This window comes from Acanthamoeba castellanii (genome assembly GCF_000313135.1).
Source record: "Acanthamoeba castellanii str. Neff unplaced genomic scaffold scf7180000084669, whole genome shotgun sequence".
Taxonomy (NCBI): domain Eukaryota; phylum Discosea; order Longamoebia; family Acanthamoebidae; genus Acanthamoeba; species Acanthamoeba castellanii.
Window position 1 is genome coordinate 212,861 of NW_004457554.1, and position 24,558 is coordinate 237,418.

The 24,558-nt window shown below is 57.9% G+C and overlaps 10 protein-coding genes across 10 annotated transcripts; 4 read left to right on the forward strand and 6 right to left on the reverse strand.

Annotated features, from left to right (window-relative positions):
• Positions 1-128: 128 nt before the first annotated feature.
• ACA1_112780 (uncharacterized protein) lies at positions 129-639 on the forward strand (the record flags this gene model as incomplete). Its single annotated transcript, XM_004342033.1, has 2 exons — positions 129-298; positions 402-639. 2 exons carry the CDS (start codon positions 129-131, stop codon positions 637-639), a joined length of 408 nt encoding a protein of 135 aa, XP_004342082.1.
• A 411-nt stretch (positions 640-1,050) lies between these two features.
• ACA1_112790 (uncharacterized protein) lies at positions 1,051-2,174 on the reverse strand (the record flags this gene model as incomplete). Its single annotated transcript, XM_004342034.1, has 5 exons — positions 1,051-1,260; positions 1,350-1,446; positions 1,575-1,663; positions 1,745-1,866; positions 1,976-2,174. The coding sequence occupies 5 exons, from the start codon at positions 2,172-2,174 to the stop codon at positions 1,051-1,053; spliced, it is 717 nt and encodes a 238-aa protein (XP_004342083.1).
• A 90-nt stretch (positions 2,175-2,264) lies between these two features.
• ACA1_112800 (uncharacterized protein) lies at positions 2,265-3,816 on the reverse strand (the record flags this gene model as incomplete). The annotated part of the gene is made up of 7 exons (XM_004342035.1): positions 2,265-2,359; positions 2,444-2,552; positions 2,643-2,692; positions 2,766-2,902; positions 3,002-3,299; positions 3,398-3,560; positions 3,670-3,816. The coding sequence occupies 7 exons, from the start codon at positions 3,814-3,816 to the stop codon at positions 2,265-2,267; spliced, it is 999 nt and encodes a 332-aa protein (XP_004342084.1).
• Positions 3,817-4,592: 776 nt separating this feature from the next.
• ACA1_112810 (protein kinase domain containing protein) lies at positions 4,593-10,255 on the forward strand (the record flags this gene model as incomplete). The annotated part of the gene is made up of 17 exons (XM_004342036.1): positions 4,593-5,048; positions 5,277-5,455; positions 5,519-5,699; positions 5,772-7,145; positions 7,238-7,336; positions 7,410-7,504; positions 7,623-7,863; positions 7,944-8,086; positions 8,188-8,365; positions 8,487-8,651; positions 8,781-9,000; positions 9,092-9,205; positions 9,339-9,454; positions 9,554-9,689; positions 9,798-9,890; positions 9,974-10,059; positions 10,154-10,255. The coding sequence occupies 17 exons, from the start codon at positions 4,593-4,595 to the stop codon at positions 10,253-10,255; spliced, it is 3,978 nt and encodes a 1,325-aa protein (XP_004342085.1).
• A 419-nt stretch (positions 10,256-10,674) lies between these two features.
• ACA1_112820 (peptidyltRNA hydrolase) lies at positions 10,675-11,432 on the reverse strand (the record flags this gene model as incomplete). The annotated part of the gene is made up of 2 exons (XM_004342037.1): positions 10,675-10,724; positions 10,784-11,432. The coding sequence occupies 2 exons, from the start codon at positions 11,430-11,432 to the stop codon at positions 10,675-10,677; spliced, it is 699 nt and encodes a 232-aa protein (XP_004342086.1).
• An 851-nt stretch (positions 11,433-12,283) lies between these two features.
• Positions 12,284-15,098, reverse strand: ACA1_112830 (uncharacterized protein; the record flags this gene model as incomplete). Its single annotated transcript, XM_004342038.1, has 14 exons — positions 12,284-12,292; positions 12,321-12,440; positions 12,587-12,611; positions 12,698-12,786; positions 12,880-13,001; positions 13,123-13,370; positions 13,408-13,501; positions 13,605-13,713; positions 13,820-13,869; positions 13,955-14,094; positions 14,166-14,445; positions 14,499-14,673; positions 14,784-14,916; positions 15,058-15,098. The coding sequence occupies 14 exons, from the start codon at positions 15,096-15,098 to the stop codon at positions 12,284-12,286; spliced, it is 1,635 nt and encodes a 544-aa protein (XP_004342087.1).
• Positions 15,099-15,323: 225 nt separating this feature from the next.
• ACA1_112840 (uncharacterized protein) lies at positions 15,324-17,357 on the reverse strand (the record flags this gene model as incomplete). Its single annotated transcript, XM_004342039.1, has 2 exons — positions 15,324-16,937; positions 17,154-17,357. 2 exons carry the CDS (start codon positions 17,355-17,357, stop codon positions 15,324-15,326), a joined length of 1,818 nt encoding a protein of 605 aa, XP_004342088.1.
• An 856-nt stretch (positions 17,358-18,213) lies between these two features.
• ACA1_112850 (trehalosephosphatase) lies at positions 18,214-22,039 on the forward strand (the record flags this gene model as incomplete). The annotated part of the gene is made up of 17 exons (XM_004342040.1): positions 18,214-18,457; positions 18,527-18,592; positions 18,692-18,895; positions 18,997-19,158; positions 19,217-19,365; positions 19,396-19,593; positions 19,692-19,825; positions 19,899-20,051; positions 20,140-20,217; positions 20,317-20,415; positions 20,499-20,651; positions 20,732-20,916; positions 21,018-21,201; positions 21,325-21,461; positions 21,540-21,620; positions 21,709-21,781; positions 21,871-22,039. The coding sequence occupies 17 exons, from the start codon at positions 18,214-18,216 to the stop codon at positions 22,037-22,039; spliced, it is 2,469 nt and encodes an 822-aa protein (XP_004342089.1).
• A 201-nt stretch (positions 22,040-22,240) lies between these two features.
• Positions 22,241-22,852, reverse strand: ACA1_112860 (EF hand domain containing protein; the record flags this gene model as incomplete). The annotated part of the gene is made up of 2 exons (XM_004342041.1): positions 22,241-22,438; positions 22,520-22,852. The coding sequence occupies 2 exons, from the start codon at positions 22,850-22,852 to the stop codon at positions 22,241-22,243; spliced, it is 531 nt and encodes a 176-aa protein (XP_004342090.1).
• Positions 22,853-23,034: 182 nt separating this feature from the next.
• ACA1_112870 (nicotinamide nmethyltransferase) lies at positions 23,035-24,432 on the forward strand (the record flags this gene model as incomplete). Its single annotated transcript, XM_004342042.1, has 6 exons — positions 23,035-23,197; positions 23,289-23,400; positions 23,527-23,593; positions 23,696-23,800; positions 23,943-24,104; positions 24,223-24,432. The coding sequence occupies 6 exons, from the start codon at positions 23,035-23,037 to the stop codon at positions 24,430-24,432; spliced, it is 819 nt and encodes a 272-aa protein (XP_004342091.1).
• Positions 24,433-24,558: the final 126 nt, after the last annotated feature.

The window sequence follows — 24,558 nt, forward strand, 5'->3', positions numbered from 1 at the left end:
TGTGCGATTTGGAGGTACACTCACGACACGACACGACACGACACGACACGACACGACACGACACGACACGACACACGACACGACCAACGACACGACCAAGTGTACACGTGCTGACCATGGTCGTCATGATGCCGGCTGTGGGGACAACAAGGGCGCCAACTTCTCCAACGCGATCCTCAACAAGGCGCAGTTCCACGCAGCGAACCTCAAGAACGTGCGGTTCATCCACAGCATCTTCTCGTCGCACACGAACCCCTTCTCCCGCACCACCAACCTCAACGGCGTCCTCTTCCACCGGGTACCCGCCGCTCTCCTGAACCCTAGTCATCGCACCGAAAACACTCACCACCGCACACACCGCACACACCGCACACACCGCACACACCGCACACGCATGACAGACGGACAACGCGTTGGCGCTGTACGGCCAGTCGTTCAAGGAGTGGGGCTATCGCACGGAGAACGTGTCGCTGGCGCTGTACGGGATGTCGTTCAAGGAGCTGGGCTTCCAGATGGAGAACGTCAACACCATGTTCTACTCGCGCCACATCGTGCGGCTCGTCAAGGAGAAGGAGGACCCCGTGCTCCTGGAAGAGGAGGAGAAGCCTGCTGGTGGCCAACCTCTTTAGAAGAGCATAGCGCACCAAACCAAGAACAAAGACAAAGAATAATTGCGTATTTTAACAGCGTCACCATGTAAGTTTGGCTGGCACTCTTTCCGCCACCAAGAATAAGATTTTCTTGCCTTTGGAGCATGCGATGGGCACGAAGAAGATGGCGCCATGGCGCAGTCGGCACCGCGCTCCCCTAGTAAGGGAGAGATCATGGGTTCGATTCCCATTGGCGCCAACCTTTTCTTTTGTCTCTTATGATCATCAATGTTATATCCCTCTCTCAAGCCTTTTTGACCATCATAGTGTCAGTCAGTCAACAGCCAGAACTGTGAGTTTGTGCCTAAGTGATCATTTCCCAAAGGAACAAAAAAAACTCGACTAGAGCTGAAGGAAACACAGCTTCGTGGTTGGGTAGAATACAGTTTTCTTCTTCAGGTTACACGTGCGCACGCCCAACCTGAGGCTCTGTGCAATCAATCTCGGTCAGCGTGGCTGTTGGTGGCGCATGTGGCGCTACGTTGGGCACGCGCTGTCGGATGTATTGGCAAAAGTGGCGCATCCAGTAGAACGACTTGGCGTGCGCCATCAGCATGTCGTACAACTGGGCGAGCAGCTCCGTGCTCTTGTGAGCCACCAGGATGTCCACCTACAACCAAGTAAATGCACAGATAAGAAATAGCCAATCTAAAATTTCTAAATGAATTATATGTTAATAGAAAAATAAAAAGCACGCACGGGGACCCGCATGAAGAGGTAGTCGTTGATCGTGAGCTCGTGAGTGGTCATCACCATGATCGGCAGCGGGACCTCGAGAAGCAGCAGAACGAAGTTACTGTTGGCCACACACACGCACACACGACACACACACACGACACACACGACACACACACGACACACACACAAAACATCAGATCTGTGAGAAACATAGTAGGCAGGACCATCACCAGTGTGAGCGCGTACGTGGCCGCATAAAGCTGCTGCTCGCTCCGCAGCGCCCATAGGATGAATGTACGCGTGGCGCACACCTCGCACCGCATCATCGTGTACATCTGCATAGCAAATAATACATATTTTATATTAAATCGTATTCTCTATAGGCAGAGCCAATCAAGGGAGATGTAGCGGCGTACGCGGGTGCAGGCCTGGTCTGCCTTGATTGCCGCGACGAGGGTCTCCTCGAGCTTGATAACGACGCCGAGCTGATCCTTGAGTACATCTGTGCGTTCTTTCCACTCCGGATGGTTACGTCCGTCTATCGAACCACGCGACACGACACACACGACACACACACACACACGACACGCACATGATGGTTAGAGACACGAGGCGAGGCGCGGTGTGATGTGTGGAGCGTTGCGCACATTGTTGGTAGAACTCGCAGACGGGGTAGACGACGGCGTGCACCTGGCAGATCATCTGGCGGATGTCGAGGTCGGTCGTGTTGTCGGGCCGCGAGTGGGTGAGGCCCTGCACGGGCTTCCAGCTGCGGGTGTAGGGCGCCCGCTTCTGCGACGCCGCGATGCGGCTCGAGGGGTCCCTGTTCGCGAGACTGGCGCCCATGCTGCACGCAGCGTGACGTGGACTTGAGTGCCCGTCCAAAAAGAATGAGGGGCATAAAGAACGAAGATATCGATGATGGCGAGGCGCATACTAGGTGAGGTTTCGATAGGTGTCGTCATTCTGTGCGCCGCAGTTCTCGCAGATCTGTTGGCCGAGCGTGACGTAGTAGACCTGCTTCTCCATCCCTGCACACGGCCGACACGGCGACCCGACACAGCCCCGATATGAGGCGAGAGGGGAGAGAGCAGAAGGAGGGGAGGAGTACGGACCCTCGTCATGGTTTTCGGCGTAGAGGCGGCTCCACCAGGACAAGGGGAGCAGCACGCACGCGATGTCGTAGTCGGCCGTGTCGAACAGCACGCCCAGGTGGTGGCGCGCCTGCACACGCACACGACGGCAAACCCGCAACATGTATGAGTGTGTGCACAGGTAGCTTAAATGATAGAGCAGTGCTTTATAGTTCCGTACCATGCGAAAATAGTGTTTGGCAAGCGGCCAGTGGCCCATCAGAAAGCTCGCTGTTGGTTGGATCAAATTGTTGGTTGGTTGTGGTTGGTTGGCAACAAGTACAGTGTCGGGGGAGCTGCGTACCACTGCTCATGAGCAGGCAGCTGGTGAGGGCGAGCGTGGAGCTCTGCGCCGAGAGCACGCCTCGCCAGAGCAGCTCGACTTCCGTCGTTGCCGGGTTGATGGGGTTGATGCCCCACAGCTCCTTGATGTACACCTGGCTGTATGGCGAAAGTAAGATAGATGGAATGCGAGCGTCAGCTTGGAATGCGAGGAACTCATGGAATGCGTGATAAAGAGGGAGGCCTAAATCGAGGGACCTGATGAAGACGAGCACGCCCTTCGCCTCAAGTTGGGCGCCGGTCCTACCGATCGTCATCGTCTGCTCGTCGTCATCGTCGTCTTCGACGTAGTGGAATTCGCTTGGCTGGTCGCTGCCGCCGCGGTCGTCGTCGCCGTCGTCGCCGTCGAAGTTGCTGTCGTCGCCAGTGGCCGAGCTGGTGGTAGGCAGGCCCTCGGGAAGCGGCTCATCGGTAGTGCAGCCGACGCTGGTCGCATCCTCGCGCGACCGCTTGCGCGCGGCCCTGTACCGTACCTCTTCATGGTAGATCTCCTTAGCTGCGCGCGCCCCACAATCGTACTTACATCAGCTCCACACACACACGCGCGCGCACACACACACGACACGACACGACACGACACGCGCGCCACCGTACCGTTCTCTTTGACCCAGGTGATGGCTGTGGGAATGGGGACGGGGCGAGGCGGAATGAAGGCCGGCGCGCTGGAGCTGGGGCAGAAGGCCATGTCGGCCCAGCATCGCCTCGGCGCTGTGCCGTCGCGAATAACCCGCTTCGTTTCCGCGTCGGGGAACGCTTTCTGTTCGTGTGTCATCAGCCCCGCGGGTCAACGTGCTGGGCACGGCCCAAAAAGTAACAGAAGATGAAGAAGATGAAGATGAAGATGAAGAATGATGAATGGACTGTACCTTGAAGAGCTTGGCGAAGACGGCGAGGGTGGTGTGCTCGTAGTGCATGCGCTCGCAGTGGGCCACGTAGGGGTCGTAGGCCTCCTCGCGCGATAGGAACGCGCCGGGCGAATGCTTGAAGTTGGCCCGCAGCCTAAAACAGTGCATTGATTTTCAGGCAGGAGAAGATTAGGAAATGGGCAACGCGACGTATTGAAGAGAATCTTTGACGATTGAGGGAGAAGAACGAAGGCCAAAGAACGAAAGCGACGCTGTTCACGACGCGAAAAGAGTGAACCTAAAATAAGGTTGATGTGTTGGTGTGAGCGTACCAAGCTATGATAAAGTTGCTGGCATCGAATCTAGACACAGTGCGCCTGGGATGATCTTCACCCTCAGGACGTTCCATCTAGATGCTTCTCCCGCTGTTCCGATGATTGACGCTGTTTGTGCTTGCGAGCACTCTCCGCTGTGCTTGGTGTGCTTTTCCTCCAGTATTAATGCCGTGTTCATTCATTTAGTTCCTGCCTTGGTTACGAGGGTAGTTTCATTTTCCTTTTCACTTTTCGTTTTGGGTGTTGTAATTTCTTTTGGATATTTGGTCGGTTATTGCCGACAAGCCAAAAAGACAAAAGGCACAAGTTCGATTGAATCGAACACACGAGTTCGTTACTTGAACGGCATCCAATTGAACCCATCACCAAGCAAAAGAAACAATTGGACGGAAGGAAGGAGGAGCAGGATTGAAATCAAACGATCTAGACGAAGAACAAATGGAGAGGGGGAGGGGGGCATTTGGGGCCTCGGACCTACCCATTCCCTTCATCCAAGCCTCGCCAGATGAGTTGAGCCCTCGTTCGCTACGCAGCAGCCTAAGGAGCAATCAATGGCTGGGTGCTCTGGGAAGCCAGACCCCTCCACCGCCCTCTTCCAACAAATCGGCCATGGCCAAACAATCGCGATTCATCAAGCGACACAAACGCAGCCTGAGCGATCCCGATCTGAAGGACATCAAGAAGAATGTGGACTCGCAGCTCTCGGCATTCAGCACCCTCGTCGCCAATCTCGAGGTGAAGAAGGAGATCATGGAGCGATCTCGACAGAAGGAGGCTGCAGCGAATGGAAATGGAGCGACTACTGGCGGCTTCATAAGCTCTAGCGGCAACATGCGAACGACGGCGAGCAATGGACAGGGAGGGGGCTCCATTCTACTCAAATTGAAGGCCATCGCAGAGGCATTCGTGAACACACCACCCGACGCTCTACACTCGCGAGAGATTGTGAGGCAAATTCAGAAGCTCCACCTCAACGCGGCCAAGACAGCCACGTCTCTCGAAAGAGAGCTCATGATCAAGCTCCTCTTCATCATTTCCACATGCTCTCGTCTCGAGGAATACAAGGTGCGCCCGCCGAAGTCCCCTTCCCCCTTCCCTTCCTCCCAATCTCATCATTCCTCTTCTTCTTCTACACATCCTTTTTGTTCTCCTCCTTCCCCCTTTTGCTGCTACTTATCTCTCTACTCGTAATTTATTTATTTATTTATTATTTTTTACACTCGCTACGCGCGCCGCTGGGCCGAATGCTGACCATCGTCACCATCGTCATCTTATTATCTCGCCATCGTGTAGGAATGTCTGGAGGAGGACGACGTGACCGAGGCCAACGACGACAGCCTCAACATGAGCTCCGAGTCCGAGTCCGAGTTCCTGTCCGGCACGTCGTCGCCGGCCGTCAGTTCGCCCATCCCCATGCCCCAACGCGAAGCCCGCGCCGCGCCTCGCTCGCGAGGCAAGCCTACCAGCCGACGGTACGTTGGTTGGTCGTGTGTGTCGTGTGTGTCGATGCTGATGTCACGCCACGACTTCGCCAGGCTGTCGCGAAGTCTGGACGGAGCATCTTTTGCAGCGATGCTGGAGGAGTATGCCCTCGCCGAGCAGGAGTTCAGCGAGCTGAGCAGCCCCGACATCCAGCGACCCGCGCGACGACGACCGGCGGCTGCGGCAGCAGTTGCCGCGGGTCAGTCACCCGACCTCTCCACGTCTCCCACCCCGGTAACGAAAACAACTTCTTCGCATTCCGCCATGCATTAGTTGCATTCCTCACATTCAAGTTTGTGTGCGCAGGACCATGACGACAACGAAGACGAGATACCCGAGTCGGTGCGACGGCGAAAAACGCCGCTGACGCTCAACGACAAGTTCGACGAGGTGGTATCGCCGGGCGAGGCCCACGAGCGAGAGATCAAGCGGAGGTACGAGGAGCGGGATATCGAACGGGAGAAGGAGAAGTACACACAGAAGAAGAAGACCGGCGGACGGAGCAAACGACCAACCGAGCGAAGCCCGCTCGCCATCGCACACAGCGCCGCCGTCGCCAAGGACACACACGCCGACTCTGACGACGACGACGACTCGGCCGGGGCGCTCGGCGCCGAGAAGAGGTCTATTTCGGCGCCGACGAAGGGCACGAAGTCGAACGGCGGCGGAATGTTGAAGATCGCGCGGGGCGCGGCGCCCATCATGTCGCCCGAGCCGCGGCGGCCGGCGGCCCCGTCCAAGGGTCTGTCGTGGTTCAAGATGGCCATCCAGAAGGAGAAGGAGAAGGTCAAGGAGAAGAACAAGGCCCTCAGGCAGCCGGCCTCGCCCGAGGTGGCCACCACCAGCGGCGGCAGCGGCGGCGGCAAGCGGATCAAGAAGGAATCGGTGCCGAGGTGGCCCTCGCCGCCGCCGAGCAAGAAGCGAACGAGCCCGACCACCGGCAACTCGCCGCCGCCGGTCCGGGCCGCGCGTCCGCCCAGCAACCTCCACCGGCAGCTCGAGGCCCACGAGCAGGAGCGCAAGAAGAGCGGCGCCGTAGACGCCGACGCCGACGCCGACGCCGCTGCGACAACGCCTGGCGCTGTGCCGGCGGAGGAAGAGAAGGAAAAGGAAATGGAAAAAGCAACGGAAAAGGAAACGGCCGACAGCGCGCTTGCCGGCGAGCACACAAACGTCGACAATGCCGGCCGCGACAAGAGCCTCACGCCCCCGTCGGTGCCGCCGCTCGCTCTGGGCGCGCTCCGACGATCCGGCGGCGGCGGCGGCTCGGCCAGGCCGGACGACGCCAACGACACCGCCACCGAGGGCGGCCTCCACCAGACCGGCACGGTGGCCATCAACGAGAAGCGGGCCGAGGCCATGCGGCAGCTCATGCGCGACCTTGAGGCGGCCGCCTCCAAGCGCGCCCACGAGGCCGAGGAGGCGGCTGCCGCGCAGCAGCATGAGCAGGAGCAGGCCGAGGGCAAGCAGCGGGAGGACGCGGTGCGGGAGCGGGACGAGGAGCAACGACTGCGGCAGCAGCAGGCGGCTGAGAGCGACAAGCTGCGGCAGCAGCACCAGAACATGCCCTACGAAAACGACGACGACGTGGGCAAGATCACCGACAGCGACCGCGCGCGCATCCGATCCCGGCCTCAGAGCACCGAGCTCAACCTCATCGTGTGCCGCATCTGCGAGCAGGTAACATCCACGACCAGTGTGGACCACATTACTAGTGCTAACCATGCGTCGTGTCGTGTCGTGCGTGTCGTGTCGTGTGTGCGCCTTCCCAGCCGGTGCCGCTCAACCAAATGGAGGCGCACGGCAACATGTGTTCCAAGTACACCAAGCCTCTGCTATTGGTCGAAACCGCGAACAAGCGATTGAAGCAGGTAACGCCCCCTCTCACCTGCCCACCCACCCACCCAACCACCGCCACCATATTAACAACGGACCAAAATGCAGCTCCTAAAGCGACTCGAACGGATTCGCGGCAGAACAGAAGAGCACTCCAACGAAACCCTCGCCATGATCTCCGGCGCCATCCAGCTCACCAAAGGGTAACACACACACGACACTTGACACGACACACACTACACACACGAGACACGAGACATGACCATGCTGGACCAAGTTTGACGTCAATTTGCTGTTCTTCATTGGGGGGGGGATCTTCAGGGTGGTCGGGATCCTGCCGGCGGCGGAGAACGCGACGGCGGACTGCAACGCGAAGCTGGAGCAGCTGCGGCCCATCGTGGACGCATTGGACGCGCCGGCGTCGGCGGCCCTCGTACTCTCGGCCAGCAGCGGGATCGACCTCCTCAACAGCCCCCGCGAAATGCCCGGCGCCCCGCCCCCCAACTCGCTCAACTCGCCCCGCTACAACCCCTACATCATCATGAAGGCCGTCGAACGCGAGGTATGACACACGACACACACGACACACACGACACACACGACACACGACACACATGCTGACGACGGAGAGGGGCACGACAGATGGAGAACAAGCTGGCGTCGCTCAAAAACATCGACGAACTGCGCATTGAGTCGCCGCGCTCGCTCTTCAACAGCACCAAGTCGGAGCTGCCCAACGTACAGGACTTCCAGTTCATCAAGCCCATCGCCAAGGGCGGCTACAGGTACTCACTCGCAACATTCATATATTAAATTAATTAAATCTATATATTAATTAAAACACAATTTGTATTTGTATTTAAAATTAACCTCTACACTGCGACAGTCGGGTCTATCTGGCGCGGAAGATCAAGACGGGCGACCTGTTCGCGGTGAAGGTGCTCAAGAAGTCGTTCATCGCCGGCAAGAACGCCGTGCCCCACATCCTCGCCGAGAAGAAGATCCTCGAGGCCAGCGTCTCGTCGCCCTTCATCGTCAAGATGTACTACGCCTTCCAGACGCCGGTACATGCCCACCCGCCCTCCCCTCTCTCCCTTATCGTGCGTGTGTCCGTGTCATTGGTCGTGTGCGGTAATGTGTGTGCGTGTGTGCGTGTGGTACTGATGGTGTGCGTGTGCGACGCAGCGTCACCTGTTTCTGGTGATGGAGTTCCTGCCGGGCGGGGATTGCTATTCGCTGCTGAAGAACATCGGCCGCTTCGACGAGTCCATGGCCCGCATGTACATCGCCGAGACCGTGCTCGCCCTCGAGTACCTCCACGACCACGGCATCGTACACCGCGACCTCAAGGTACCCCCCTCTGCCCGCGTCGCGCCATCGTGCCATCCATCGCCCATCGAAAACTAACGCACCACCGCACACACGACCGCACACACGACCGCACACACGACCGCACACACGACCGCACACACGACACAGCCGGACAATATGCTGATCAGCCAGGCGGGGCACATCAAGCTGACGGACTTTGGGCTGAGTCGGATCGGTCTGAACCGGAAGGTGAAGGAGAGCTCGTTCGCGGCGATGGAGGAGGACTACGCCCAGCAGCTCGACCTCGCCGGCCAGAAGGAGGAGGAGGGCTCCATGCCCGGCACCCCCGACTACCTCGCGCCCGAAATTTTGTTGGGCCTCTCCCACGGTACCCTCCCGACACCGCGTGTGCGGTGGTGTGCGTGTGCGCGTGTGCGTGTGTCTAACGCATGCGTGTGCGTGTGCGTGTGCGTGTGCAGGCAAGAGCGTGGATTGGTGGGCGCTCGGGTGTGTGCTATACGAGTTCCTGGTGGGCATCCCGCCCTTCTGCGGGTCGTGCGTGGAGGAAATTTTCCAACGGATTTTGTCGCGAGGTACCCACTCAACGACAACAACAACAACAACAACAACATCCGCAGCCACCTCTCGTTAGTTGTAGTTGCTGTTGCTGTTGCTCTTGTCATTGACGATGGTGAAGATGGTAACCTAACCGGCCGTGGTCATCAGACATCGAGTGGCCGGACGAGTCGGAGGTGTCGCGGGACGCTATCGATCTGATCGATAAACTGCTGCAGATCAAGGCCAGCGAGCGGTTGGGCTACCAGGGCGCCAGCGAAGTCAAGGTTTACCTCCGTTACTATCTTTTATTATTATTATTATTATTATTATTATTATTATTTCATGACTGACTGTTGTGGTGTCAATCGTGTGTGTGGGAGCAGGAGCATCCGTTTTTTGGGAACATCGATTGGAGCCGGGTGCTCAAGATGAAGCTGAAGGCGGTCTTCCTTCCACGGCCGTCGCACGACGAGGATCTCTCGTACTTTGACGCCCGCAACGAAGACTTCCCCATCGGCAGTACGCCACACCGCACGACACGACCAACGACACGACCAACGACACGACCAACGACACGACCGCGAATGACACCGCTAATAATGATCGATTGTGTGCGCGCGTTAGCAGACAGCGACATGCGTGAGTTGATGGGTCGCTCGTGGGAGGACATAGACGAGGTGCCCATCGTCGGAGACTCGGACAGAGATGCGCGCTCACTCGGTTATTTCCCATCTTTCCTCGCCTCTTCTCTCTTCTTGCCTCTGCTTGCGCTGACTCGTGGTGCGTTGTGTGTAATCGTGTAGTGCGGAGTCCGTCGCCAGTGGACGTCGACGACGCCTTTGGCGGATTTGATTCGGTGGTGCTGGGCAACCTGCTCCACAAGAACGAGGTACGAGCTCTTCTTCATCATCATCGCCATCATCATCATCGGTCCACTGGCTCCACTGTTCACGTCTCACCCGCCCGCGTGTTGGTGGCTCTAGGTGGCGCTCAAGAAGGTGGCGCGGATGGGCTCCTCCGACAAGCTCAACGAGGAGGACGTCGACGACGTGGACTCCAACTCCTCCTCCGACGAGAAGGCCTGACCTACCTACGCTTCTCTCTTCTCTTTTTTTCCACATTCCCCTCTTCTCTCGCACACGCTCTCTCTGCGCTATCCACGCAACCTCACCTACTTCCAGTCCTGATGAGAGCCCTATCTCTACTTATCTCTTTTCTTTCCACTTCAGCCTACTTCCTCTCTTCTGTTATTCTCTATCTCGCTCTCTTCTATCCATGTATCATCATCATCATCATCTATATTATCACAACCGAAACGGGCGTGGTCACATCAGCCACGCCACACAAGGCCAAGGAGGCGAGGATGATGTAAATAAAGTATTATTTATTGCTTCCTCCACAACGCTCTCTTTCTCTACATTCGCCCAACAAGACGGATGGGCTGCCGGTGAAGGTGAGTAAATAAATCTTTACCGTTCTGTGCAAGACGTCCAGCAAGGAGGGCCTAGAAGAGCTTGAGGTGGCCCGTCACCTCGTCCAGCTTGCTCTTAGGGCCTGCATGCGATTATACAAAATAAATAAAGCATCAGATCGAGTAGCGGGATGGATGGTACCGGGGCCGATGGCGAGGACGGTGAGGCTGCCAGCAGCGATCTGGGTGCGGCCTGCATCGGCAACGATGTAGGTGGGCAGCTTGCGCGCGCGAGCCTTTGCCTCGAGATCCATCATCGTGGCCTCGTCGGGGATGGCGAGGGCGATCTTGGCCTGGCCCTGGCGGCTCCACTGGCGCAGGGCCTCCCTGCACACCTCCTGGTCCTCCTTGCCGCTACGCCCTCGTCGCCGTGCCTCGCGGTACGCCCCCAGCACGGCGTGTCCGCATTGGGCGGCCACCTTGCCCCGCTGCATCTTGAGATCCGTTCGCACGCACAGCACCATCTTGTGCTCCTCTCCATCATCGTCCTCATCGTCCTCATCTTCATCGTCATCCTCTTCGTCATCTTCGCTGTCATCTTCACTTTCGCTGTCCTCATCTTCGCTCTCATCTTCTGCCGCCTTTTTGCTTTTGGCATCTTTGGGGGTGGCTGATGATGGAACGCTGGAGGCGGGAGGAGCCGAAGGGCGCCCGAAGAAGCGGGCGAGCAGAGCCCCAGTCACAAAGGCCACAACGAGGAGGGCCACCAGGACAGGTGGGGTGAGGCCCCACGCATCGAGGGACAGAGCCTCTGGCACCACGGCCACCGCAGCTGCCGCCTTGTTCTCCATCTGTGTTCAGGTGTGGACCTTTAAAAAAGCCAAAAAATTAGTAGTTTTCCAGGCGACAAAGAAAGGGGCACCGATGGGAATCGAACCCATGACCTCGAGGAGGAACAACACAAAGATGGAACCCGGCTGTGTGGGAGTATGCTCTGTTGCAACCACCAGTCTTGTTCCCACATCCCTTCTTCCTTCTTAATCCTGCCACCCTGTTTGACATTCTGGGCTATGATATCAAATGTGCCCTGTTCCCCTGGCCTGGTAAAGCCACCTTTACACCAACAATTGTGAAGAGGGTCCACACCAGGCACTCTCACATTTATTGAACCATGCTCTCATTGTGGTGTGTGTGTGTGTGTGTGTGTTGCTGCATGCAGGTCTCAGCAAGCAGAGCTACTACCTCACTCTTGGCCAGCAGATCCACAAGAGCATAGAGCAGTAAACAATGAGACCTACTGGAGTTTCACATCTGTGCTTGTGTGTGCTGACCACTTCACACAAGCAAACAGCACCACTGCAACACAAAGTCATGGATATCCTCCCCAAACCCCTCACTTATCGTGCTGTTTGCCCGCCATTTGCTCAAGCAAGGTGAGGACAAAAATATTAGAATGGCGCCAATGGGAATCGAACCCATGATCTCTCCCTTACTAGGGGAGCGCGGTGCCGACTGCGCCATGGCGCCATCTCTGAGCCCGTGGTGACCAAGAAGTCGAAGTCACAAAAATGTAAGAGTGAAGGTAAAGCCTCTTGGCGAGTTTGAGGAAGCAGTCTTGCGCTATGTTTAGTTTCTCTTGTAGTGCACTTTCTAATACATGCTCACACCCAATCTGGGGCTGGTGGCTCTGTGTCAACTTCTGTCAGTGTGGCTGTTACATGTGGTGCAATGTTGGGCACATGCTGCTGGATATACTGGCACATGTGGTGCATCCAGTAGAATGACTTGGCATGCGTCAGCTGCGTGGTATACCACTGTGCAAGCAGCTGCCTCTCATTTGCCTTGACAAGGATGTCAACCTGCTCACATACCACATAGGTCAAGAATTGGTCACTGTTGTGTGCCAAGAGATGATCATTGGCAGAACACGTACAGAAAGGCGCATGAGGAGGTAGTCGTTGGTTGTGAGTTCATGGGTGGTCATCACCATGATTGGCAAAGGTACCTCCAGCAGCAGCTGCACGAATTTTCTGCTTGTTGGAGGTGGTCAGGCATGGAATGAGACCGGCAGTTGGCCAGAATTAGAAGAGTTGAGTTCACGTCTGTGGGCACGTACTTGGCTGCATAGACGTGCTGCCCGCTCTGCAGAGCCCAGTAGATGAACATGCGCAAGGCGCACACCTCGCAGAGCATCATAGTGTACATCTGCGCGCGCAGTATTTCCACAACAACGTGATTATGTCATTTCCGAAGACATGGTCATGAGATGACATGAGGAGCTATGGGACAGAGACGTACAAGGGTGCATGATCGATCTCCTCGGATTTCGGCAACGAGCTTCTCCTCGAGCTCATTGACTGTGCCCAGATTCTCCTTGAGGATCTCCTTGCGTTCCACCCACCCGGGATGATTCCACCCATCTGCGCAAAGATTGACCATATGAAACAATATTATGTACATGAAACAATATGAAGAAATGATTAAAATGTTAGAAGTAATGAATAAAACTGCAGGTAAGAGGAAGAAGGGCGTGTAAGGTACTTTCTTGGTAGAAGGCGCAGATGGGATGGACATCGCAATACATCTGCCCGACCAGCTGGCGGATCTCGATGCTAGTCGCAGTGTCGGGCCGGGCGTGGGTGAGGCCCCGCACAGGCTTCCACTTCCGGCGATAGGGCTCTCGCAGCTTCGATGCCGCGATGATCTCCGACGGGTCTTCTTCGCGAGGTTGGAGCTGATGCTGATAATGGCGCAGCAGCAGTGATGTGAGCGCCCACTCACCGCCAACGCTGACTGTAGCGGAGAGGATTGAGAGAGACGTCGTACTAGGTGAAGCTCCGATAAGTTTCGTCGTTTTGTGCGTCCACGCTCTCGCAGATCTGCTTACCGACCGTGAGGTAGTAGCTCTGCTTGCTCAGACCTGCAGGCGCACACACGCACATGACGATGGTGGTGATGACAATGATGCTGGTGACGAGAAAGAGTTGGACAACAAGTGCGGTCTCTGGTGAACGTGCACGCACCCTCTTCATAATTGTTGGCGTAGAGGCGGCTCCACCAGGCCAGCGGGAACAGCGCACAGGCGACGTCGTAGTCAGGAATGTCAAACAGCTCGCCCAGGTGCCGGCGCGCCTGTGCCAAATCGCTGTTAGAGGCGCCTTGTGTGTCTGTGTGTGGAAAGAGAGAGAGAGAGAGAGAGTCCTGGTGGTGTTCATGGTGGTGAACGACCACGGCGTACCAGGTAGAAGTAGTGCTTGGCAAGTTGCCAGTGGCCTGCCAGGAAGCTCGCTGTTGTGTGGTTGGTTTGATCAAAATGTGGTGGTCAGTCACCAATCTAGTCCAAGAAAGAGAGAGAAAGAGAAGAGGACGCAACTGCTGCTCATGAGTAGGCAGCTGGCGAGGGTGAGCGAGGAGCTCTCCTCCTCCGATCCCACGCCCGTCCGCAGCGTTTCGATGTCCGTCGTCGCCGGGTTGATCGGGTTGATGCCCCACAGCTCCTTGACGTACAGTTGACTGCACAGTCCAATGGAATGTGAGAATGTGTGAGGGTCTGGAATGCTTCGGAATGCGTCAGAGATACATACACGAGATATTCGAGCACGGCTGTCGGCTCGAGGTGAGCCCCGGTCCTTCCGACCGCCACCACTTCCTCCTGGTAGTGCTCGACGTCCTGTCTCACCTCCGCTTCCTCTTCGTCGTAGCAATGCGCCGCGTCGTCACCGTCATCACTCGTCGGGGTGACGGCAGTCGTGCACGAGCCGGTCGTCGCGAGCGGTGGGTGTTGGTTGGTGCTACTCACGCTGGTCACACCGCCGCCTAGGTCACGCGCTCGCTTCCGTCCTGCGCCGGCGTCTGGTCGCATCGCTTCAGCGTTAACAACCGCACACGCACACGCACCACACACGGAGGTGAAGTACCGCGGTTCTCTTCGACCCAGGTGATGGTGGGTGCCGGTGCCGAGGCCGGGCGGGGCCACCGAGGCGGGGCCAAGTCCGACCCGGGCCGCGGGCGGAAAGCCACGCCCACGTAGCACCGCTTCTGCCCGTCTCGGCCGCGCACCAGCCGCCTCGTGAGCACGCCGGGGAAAGCTTCCTACAAAACGTGTAGAAGCAACCCCCCCATGGGTGGTGAGAAAGTACCCCGGGCTGGTGGGGGGGGGGCGTGTAGGAGGCCCTACTATGCGACTTGTAGACAGACTGTACCTTGAAGAGCTTGGCGAAGACGGCGAGGGTGGTGTGCTCGTAGTGCATGCGCTCGCAGTGGGCCACGTAGGGGTCGTAGGCCTCCTCGCGCGACAGGATCGAGCCAAACCTCTCCTCGAAGTTGTTGGTGAGCCTAGTAGTGGTCGAGAGCCCGCAAGCCCCACACGATTAATTATCACACGTTGTACTTCCATCTTGCAAGATTCTTCCGAAAAGATGAAAGATGTAAATTGAAATTTGGAGTGTGGAGTGGATCGAGTGGGTCACACGATACCAAGCGAAGATGAGGTCGCTGGTATCGCCCCTGGGGACCATGCGCTGGCCAACTGTGGGTTGCTCATCGCCCTCTGGACGTTCCATGCGGAGGAGGCCTACTAGTGCCACGGTCCTTTGATCTCGCGTTCCGCCTGTGTTGCTAGTTCTCTGGTGCTCTTCTCCAAGCGGCCTACCTTATGCGTTTTCCTCGGCGCCAATGCGCACACGCCATTGGTTACAGACGAAAGTTAAAAAAATAAATTCATGAATGTTGCCAACCACTATTTATGGTATAGCTTCGTAGCCTCGACGCCTTTGGTGTCGCAGGAATAGCACCACGCCGCCCACCAGCCCGGCGACCGCCACCACGGCCGCCGCGCCGCCCACCGCCACGTAGATCATCATCGACCCGCTGCCGCCGCCGCCATCGTCGCCAGCCTTGGCCGACCCCGGCGATGCTGACGCTGACACCGACGCCACAGCCGACGATTGAAGGCTGGGCGACGGCGACGGCGACGCGCTCGCGGTGCTGCCGACGGGCGAGGACGGAGACGGGCTGGTGGTGCCGGCGAGGGCTGTGGAGGATGGCGAGGGCGAGGTGGTCGAGCTCCACGCCGAGGGCGACGACGATGCTGAGGGCGAGGGCGAGGGGCTAAAGGCGAAGGCTGCGGAGGGCGACGGTGATGCAGTGAAGAAGGGATCGAAAGAGGGCGACGGCGACGGCGACGGCGAGTAGCTGGTGTCTGGCCAGAGCGAAGAAGATGCCGACGGCGAGGGCGACGGTGATGCAGTGAAGAAGGGATCGAAAGAGGGCGACGGCGACGGCGACGGCGAGTAGCTGGTGTCTGGCCATAGTGAAGAAGATGCTGATGGCGAGGGCGACGGTGACGAGGAGAAGAAGGGATCGAAAGAGGGCGACGGAGAGGGCGAAGGTGAGGGCGAGTAGCTGGTGTCTGGCCACAGTGAAGAAGACGGCGAGGGCGAGGGCGATGGTGACGAGGAGAAGTAGGGATCAAAAGAGGGCGAAGGCGAGGGCGAGTAGCTGGTGTCCGGCCATAGTGAAGGATACGCCGACGGCGAGGGCGACGGCGAGGAGGTGCCGAAAGGATCGAAAGAGGGCGACGACGAGGGCGAGAGCGAGGGCGACGGAGATTCCGACGGTGATGGCGATGAGGTTTCCGCGGGCGCCGGAGATGCCGATGCCGACGGCGAGGAAGAGGGAGAGGGAGACGGCGAGCCGTTAGTAGAGGAAGTTGGACTGGGGCTGGGGCTCGGACTGGGACTGACGTAGGCCGCCGCCGATGGTGAGGCTGAGGGCGACGCCGCAGAAGCGGGCGAGGATGACGACGAAGGCGAAGGTTCGGGCGTGGGACCGACCACCGTCGGCGAGGGCGAAGGCGAAAAGGTGGAGTCCAAGGGCGACGGCGAAGAAGAAGGCGATGGCGACGGCGACTCTTCGCCCAGGGGTTCTTCCCTGGTGACGCGCACGAACGACTCCTGCTTCCCAACGGCCGCGCTCTCGCCGCCCAGGACCGCCACCCGCAGGACCCGGCGCCACTCGTCGTCGCTCTCCGTGGCCACGATCGGCGGCGGCGGGACGTAGACGAGGCGGCCCTCACCGTAGGGCAGCTCTAGCACCGGCCCTGTTGAGGATGTTGTTGTTGTTGATGATGATGGTGACGACCACTCGGATGATGGCGAGCGAGGGATGGTCAGGAGGCCGAAGAGGCGGGTCCACACGCGCTGGTCGCTGCCCACCTGGACGTAGCGGCCGCCGGCGGTCACCCACTCGGCGAGTTCCGGTCCCATGGCCTCCTCGAGTCGCCGCACCGCCGCGTCGTCGCTGTCGTCCTCGCCTTCCCCTGCGTAATCCAGACCCAGACCCGCCACCACCAAAACCTGGCACACGACACGAGACGCACAACACGTACGTGTGACACGCGGCACGACACACACACGACACACGTGTGAGTGCACTTACCAGCGGAGCTCCGGCCGATTGGTATGAGAAGAAGAGGCCAGGTTGCGGAACTCCTTATCAGAATGCTTGAAGCAACGAGCTCGAGCGAAGAAATAATTGTAATAAAGAAAAAAACAGGATAAAGAGAAAGGTACGCGGGTGGTGGCGGAGAGGACGGGGCTGGTGGGGAGGTGAAGGGCGTTGGCAATGCGAAGGGCAGCGGCGGGGTCGACCAAGCGCGGGTCGGCCAACACCTGGCCGAGCACGGCCGCCCGCGCTTGGTGTTGGCCAACGGCGGCCACTGCGAGCAGGACCAGGAGTGTGATGAAGAGGTCTTTGTGCAGTGTCGGTTGGCGCATTGCGTGGTACTTGATGGAGAGTGGAGGCAGAATGAGAGTGTAGGAGCTGACGGTTGAGGTACTTGGCTATTGGGCCATCGGCGCGGAATGAGATCCCCTATCTGCGTTGAGAAAAAGGACAAGAAACAGAAAAGAGAAAATATTCGTACAGCAAAGTGGGCAACGATGACGACGACAACAAAAAGAAGAGACAGCCTGGCAGCGAGGGAGAATTTAGGTGGCGGGCCTGACCAAGGGCATCAAGACGATCCTGGTGAGGTTGGAGCCTTGACGTCCCAGCGACAACCACAAAAAAAAATGGGGATGGCGCCAATGGGAATCGAACCCATGATCTCTCCCTTACTAGGGGAGCGCGGTGCCGACTGCGCCATGGCGCCCTCTCCGTGCCGGGCCAATTTTCCCTCATCCAGAGAGGGCTTCTTTCTCCCGTGCAAGTCTTCTCGTGGTCGACTCTCATTGCTAAGTTGAGTGAGTCCTCATCACCACAAGCAGCAGACTTGGTTCTTTCCGCTACAGACCAAAGCTGCGAATCGGTGGTGTTGCCTTGGGCCTGTTGGGAACACATGCCTTGAGGATGACAGCCCAGCATTTCCGAACGAAATCGCCTGTCTTGACGAAATTCCAACGGCAGACTTGTCTTCTTTCCTGCCACCCGGAGGCCACAATGACGGCACTTGCCCCTTCTTGTGGCGGTGCTCCATTGATCATCTGTTTATTCCACCTGCTCAGTCACGCCAGCACTCGAGACCACGCTTTGCTTTTCATCTTTTATCATCGCCTGACATAAATTCGCGAGCTACTCGAATTTAATCGACTGCACTCTGCCTCGAGTAAACCAACGACACATAACACAAAGATGAGCGACAGCGACAGCGCCAACACCAACACGACGAGCGGCAGCAGCACTACGCTGCCTCAGCCTCCCACGATGGGCCACACGCTCTCGTGCTCCTCGTCTTCCATCCCCGTGTCGTCGATTGAGCTTTCGGGCTCGCGTGGCTTCATCCCCCTGCGCCGCCGCAGCAGCGTGAGCCGTCCCCGCGACGTCATCATCGTCGTCAAGAAGCTCCCCGTCCGCATTCAGCTGGAAAGCGATGGTGGTTCGTTCTTCCTCTTCTCTTCCTCTTCCTCTTCCTCTAGACTGACAACAAGAGGTTTGTGCTGTGTAGAGCTGCAGGTGATCGAACAGCGTGAGAGCGACTTCTTCTCCACCATCAAGTCCATGGAGAGCGCAGGTAACCTTGAACAAGAACACACCACGCACGCCACCACATGTTCTCACACTTTCTGTGTTGTGCGGTGATGATGATGATGGTGACGACGGCGATCATCAGGCTCGTGCCGCGTGACGTGGGTGGGCAGCGTGCAGACGGAGCAGATTCCCGAGGACAGGCAGGAGGAGCTGACGCACATGCTGCGCGGCCGCGGCTACGAGCCGGTGCTCCTGCCCACGCCCATCCTCAAGAACTACATCGCCTTCTGCAAGTGCATCCTCTGGCCGCTGTTCAACTCGCAGCTGGTCACCCGCAAGTACACCAGTACCGTTTTCTTCTCCCACTCTCTTCCTTTTTCGCCCTTGGCACCGCGCTTAGCAGTCGCGCGTGTGTGCGGTGCGTGTGGTCGCGTGTGTCGTGCGCAGAGGAGCAATGGACGGCATACAAGAAGGCCAACGCGGCGATCGCCAACGCCGTGCGCGCCATGGTGGGACCCAGTCCCGACAACGACCTCATCTGGATCCACAACTACCACCTCCTCCAGGTCCCCTTCGAGCTCCGCAAGCTGGGCATCACCAGCCGCATCGGTACCCCCTCTTTGTTTTTTTATTTTATTTTAATTATTTATAATGGCTGTGTCGACAGGATTCTTCAATCACACGCCGTTCCCGTCGAGCGAGATGTTCCGGGCGCTGCCGATGCGTTCGTCGCTGCTCAAGGGCGTGCTGGGCGCGGATCTCCTGGGCTTCCAGACCTACGACGACTCGCGCCACTTCCTGAGCACCTGCACTCGCGTGCTCGCCGCCGAGGCCCACCCCAAGCAGGTGCGCTACTCGGGGAGCACGACCTCGGTCGACATCATGCCCATCGGCATCGACGCCGGCTTGTGGGAGGGCCTGCGCCAGCTCGATCAGGTCAAGAAGCGCACGGCCGAGATCCGCAGCATGTACGAGGGCAAGAAGATCATCGTCGGCCTCGACGCCCTCGACGAGACCATGGGCATCCACCACAAGCTCGTTGCCGTACGTTCTCTCTTCGCTCTTTCTTCGCTTTCGCTCTTTTATTTTAGCTCTGGTGAATGCTCAATTGATTGCGTGTGTGCGTGTTGCTATGCGACCAGTTCGGTACATTCCTGGAACGCCACCCGGAGTGGCTCGGCAAGGTGGTGCTGTTCCAGATCTGCAGCCCGCCGGACACCCTCACCGAGGAAGGCGACACCCGCCGCATGGAGCAGCTTCACCTCGACATCAACGAGTGCGCATTCATTCACATCTTTCTGGTGACACACACACACACACACCAACGCTCCTTGTGTGACCCACAACAGGTTGGTCGGCAAAATCAACGGCAAGTGGAGCAGCCTCAACTTCTCGCCGATCAGCTACCTCTACACGGAGCTCAGCCTCGAGGAGCAGGCCGCCCTCTACGCCGCGGCCGACATGGCCCTCCTCACTCCGCTCCGCGAGGGCATGAACCTCGTGTACAACGCCCAATCACGTCTTCTGACCAGGCAGCCGGCTATTGCGTCGATACTTCTCTCACACATATACAACCGCTCTCTCCCTCAGTTCGCACGAGTTCGTGGTGTGCCAGCAGGACACGTGGGCGCCGCTCGTGGTGAGCGAGTTCGCTGGAGCTGCGCAGAGGTACTTATTACCGTTACCATTTCCTATCATCGTCATCCTCTTCCATTGGCTTGATCAAGGCAGCGTGCTGATCCGTATGCGCGTGTTTTTCTTTTGCAGCTTGGTGGGCGCGCTCCTGGTGAACCCCTGGAACACGCGCGCCCTCACCGAGGCCATCATCACCGCCCTCACCATGGACGACGAAGAGAAGAAGGCCAGGTACAGCAAACGCGTTGCCTTGGCTAGCGACACAACTTCCAGCTCACTCTCCAATCGTGTGTCGTGTGTGTGCCAACCGGCAGGCACCAGCTCAACTGCGAGTACGTGATGAAGAACACGGCGTCGTTCTGGGGCTCGACCTTCATCACGGAGCTGTCCTCCATCGAGCTCTTCAACCAAATTCCGCCGCTCAGGTTCGACGACATCATGTCCGACTTCGCCAAGTCCAAGAAGCGGTACCCCTATCTCAACTCAACGCGCACGCAGCACCGCACCGCACCGCACATTGCTGAAATTCCCTTCCCGGCTGATGCAGGTTGTTCTTGTTGGACTACGACGGCACCCTCACGCCGATCGTGAACAACCCGATGGACGCCATCCCGTCGCAGCGCCTGACCAGCATCCTCACCTCGCTCACCCGCGACCCCCACAACGCCGTCTACGTGGTGAGCGGCCGCGACCGCCCCTTCCTCAACAGCTTCTTCGGCGCCCTGCCCATCGGTACGCCTACCCACCCCACACAACCTTCTTTGCATTCCTCATCCAGACAGAATGTAAGGAATGTGTTGGCTGACCTGTCTCGTCTGTGTTGCTTTGGGCAGGCATGTCGTGCGAGCACGGCGTGTTCTTCCGCCCGTGCGGCGAGGGCCGGGACTGGGAGATGATCGGCGCCGAGGTGGCGGCCAAGTGGAAGGACCTGGTCCTGCCCGTGCTCCAGGAATTTGCCAGCAGGACGCCCGGCTCCATGATCGAGGTCAAGGAGGTCAACCTCTCCTGGCACTACAGGTATACAACGCACCACACACACACACATACACACACACACACACACGACACACACACACACACACACACGACACGCACAGGTTGGAGGTGGACGGAGCTAAGGTGGTGTGATGTGGCACACAGGAATGCGGATGAGGACTTTGGCCTGTGGCAAGCCAAGGAGCTGGCGGTGCACCTGCAGGACATGGCCCAGAAGTTGCCCATCGACGTCATCCACGGCAAGAAGGTCATTGAAGTGCGCCCGTCCAACATCAACAAGGGTATACAATGCCTTCCGTAACCTTCTTTCCTTGTTGAGTGCGCGGCTGACTGACTCAATCAATCATCATTATAATCAGGTGCCACCGTGCGCAAGGCCCTCGCCCTCCACCCCGATTTCGACTTCATCTTGTGCGTGGGCGACGACCGCACTGATGAAGGTACTCTCTTTCTCTCGCTCGCTCTCTTCACGTGGGCTGATTTCGATTTCACGACTAACAACCCATCTCTCTCTTTCTCTCTCGCCAGATATGTTCTGTGCCCTCGACACGATGGTGCGGGAGGACGAGGACAAGATGATCTACACGTGCACCGTTGGAAGGTACACTTACGAATGATCATCGCCATCTCCCTTCTTCCTTTCACACTAATGCGCCTAAAAACTCATCGTCAATCGCACGCAACGCGCAGGAATTCGACGTCGCAGGCGCGGTACTATCTCAGGAGCCAGACGGAGGTGATGCGGCTGCTGGGCATGATGAGCGACGTGGCCGACAGCGCCACTGCCGCGCCCGCCTCTGGCCGGACCGCCAAGCCGGTCTCCCGCTTCGTTTCCTCTCCCGCCGTCTTCCAGCAGTGAGCCGCTTCAGCCACCACGTCTCAACTCCATCACCGCACTGTGGCAGTTGCATTCAACACTGGGGGTTTTGCACCTAAGAGCCACCAACACACAAGCATCAAAAGCCTTTTTACATTGTTGTGTATACATTTGCAAAACATCAACACCTGTTGGTGCACACTACACTAGCTTGGTTGCGTGTAGAGGGAGGAGGGGGGGGCATCAACCGTTGATGTTGGCCTTGAGCTTGGCGAGGCCAGCAGCCACGCGCTCCTTGCGTTTGCGCTCCTCTTCGGCCTTGCGCTTCTCCTCCTGAGCGATCCGTCGCTTCTCCTCCTCAAGCGGGTCGCCCGCCTGCTTGGCGATCTCCTGCTCGAAGAAGTTGGCCTTCTTGCCCACCGCCTTCTTGTCATCATGCACCTGCAGCTCGTCGACAATAAAGATTAACACAAATAAAATGTGAAACAAATAATTAAAAATAGAAATAAATAATAAAAGTACCTTGCCGACAGCAGAGGCGAAGCCAGTCCAGGGACCCTTGGAGGTGCCCTTCTTGTCCTTGAGGATGACGTTGAGGAATTCGCGGTAGTTGATGGCGCCGGTGTTGCTGGTGTTGGCTTCGGCGATGAGCTGGCGCAGCTGGAGCGCGGTCTTGGGCTGGCCCCACTCCTCGAACATGACGTTGAGCTCAAAGGTCTCGAGGGCGCCGCTCTTGTTTTCGTCGTACTTGACGAAGGTCTGCCGGTACTGCACCAGCTCGTCGGGCGTGAAGTCCTGGCGGAACTCCAGCTCCACCAGCCTCGGGTCATCGTCTCGCACAGTGAATGACGCCATCTTCTTGCTCTTGCTCTTCTAGATCTTTTTGCTCGTCCCTTTGTTTGTGATGAGTGTTGCTTCACGACACCTGGTCTGGTGCGACCGTAATTTCTGGTTGGTCGGCAGTAAAAATGTCTACAAAAACAACAAGAGAACTAAAAACAAAACTAATTCAAATTTGACGAGATTGGGTGGAAGAGATGAGCGATCGCGAGCAGCCTACATCGGAGCCCACCACGACGGTGGTCGAGGAAGAGGAGGAAGATGAAATCGAGAAGGGTCTGTTCGAGGAGCCGGAAGATTTTTACAAGCCGCCCCCGGAGCCCACCTTCCGGACCTACCATCGCAAATGCGGAGAAGACGGTGCACCTTCATCCCCACTTCCTCTCCCTCATTAAATCTAACCAAACGTATATCTTCTATAAATTCATTGTAAATGACAAATCGCGAGCAGTGAAGCTCAAGCTGGTGGGCAGCCACCCGCTTTGGGCGCACCTGCTGTGGAATGCCGGACTCGTGCTGGCCGACTACCTCGACGCCAACCCATCACTCCTCCACGGCAAGACGTACGTACGCCCTTGCATGACGTGTCGTGTCGTGTGCGTGTGCGGTGCTGCGCGTCGCGCTGCGTGTGTCGTGTCATGCGTCGTGGTCTCACCGGCACCGTGCGTGCTATTATGGCACAATTATAGGGTGCTTGAGCTGGGCGCCGGTGGCTCCCTGCCCTCCATCATCGCCATCAAGCACGGGGCCAAGAAGGTATAAAAATTAGAGCCTTTGGCACGCACACGCACCACCGCCATGCACACACGCACGCACCGCCGCCAGACGCACACGGCACTCATGGGTGGACGCGTGCAGGTGGTGGTGACCGACTACCCTGAGAAGGAGCTCATCGTCAATGTCCACGAGAACATCGAGGCCAACACCACCGCGGCGGAGCGAGAAAATGTCGTCAACATTCAGGTAAGTAGTATGTGTGTATATCTATATATCTGTTTACATGTAGAGATATGTGGTGAGCAACGCGAGTCATGTGCTGCTGCCCTGCAAGCCACGACGAGTCGAGTGGTGGTTGCTGACGCGAACCGCGCCTCACCGTCGTCAGGGTCATCTGTGGGGCACGTCGGTGGAGCCGCTCCTGGCGGCGCTGGCCGATGTCGGGGAGACCAAGTTCGACGTCGTCATCATGGCCGACCTCATCTTCAACCACAACCAGCAGACACAGCTCCTTCAGACCGCGCGCGCGGCCCTCAAAGACGACGGCAAGGTGCCTTGCACCCCACACGCACCACATTTCACGCAACGTTGTGTTTTCTGAGCCCTTTGCGTGTTGTGTTGCGTGCGTGCGTGCGTGCGTGCGTGCGTGCGTGCGTGCGTGCGAGCAGGTGCTGGTGTCGTTCTCGTCGCATCGGCCGTCGGTGGCGCACCTGGACGAGCGGTTCTTCGACATGGCGCGGCAGGAGGAGCATGGCGGGTTCGAGGTGGAGCACCTCTTCACGGAGATCCGCACGCCCATGTTCGCGGTCGACTTTGGATCGGAGGAGGTCCGCAGCACCGTACACGTGCGTGTCCTCACCTGGCCCACCAAGAAATAAATAATAATAATAATAAAGCAAACGTGCGCACAACGCACGCCTGCAGCCCAGCTCTTGCTGTCTCCGTGCTGCCACACTTGAAAGCCGTTCTACAAAAGAAGAAAAGTGTGATCTGCAAAAGAAAAC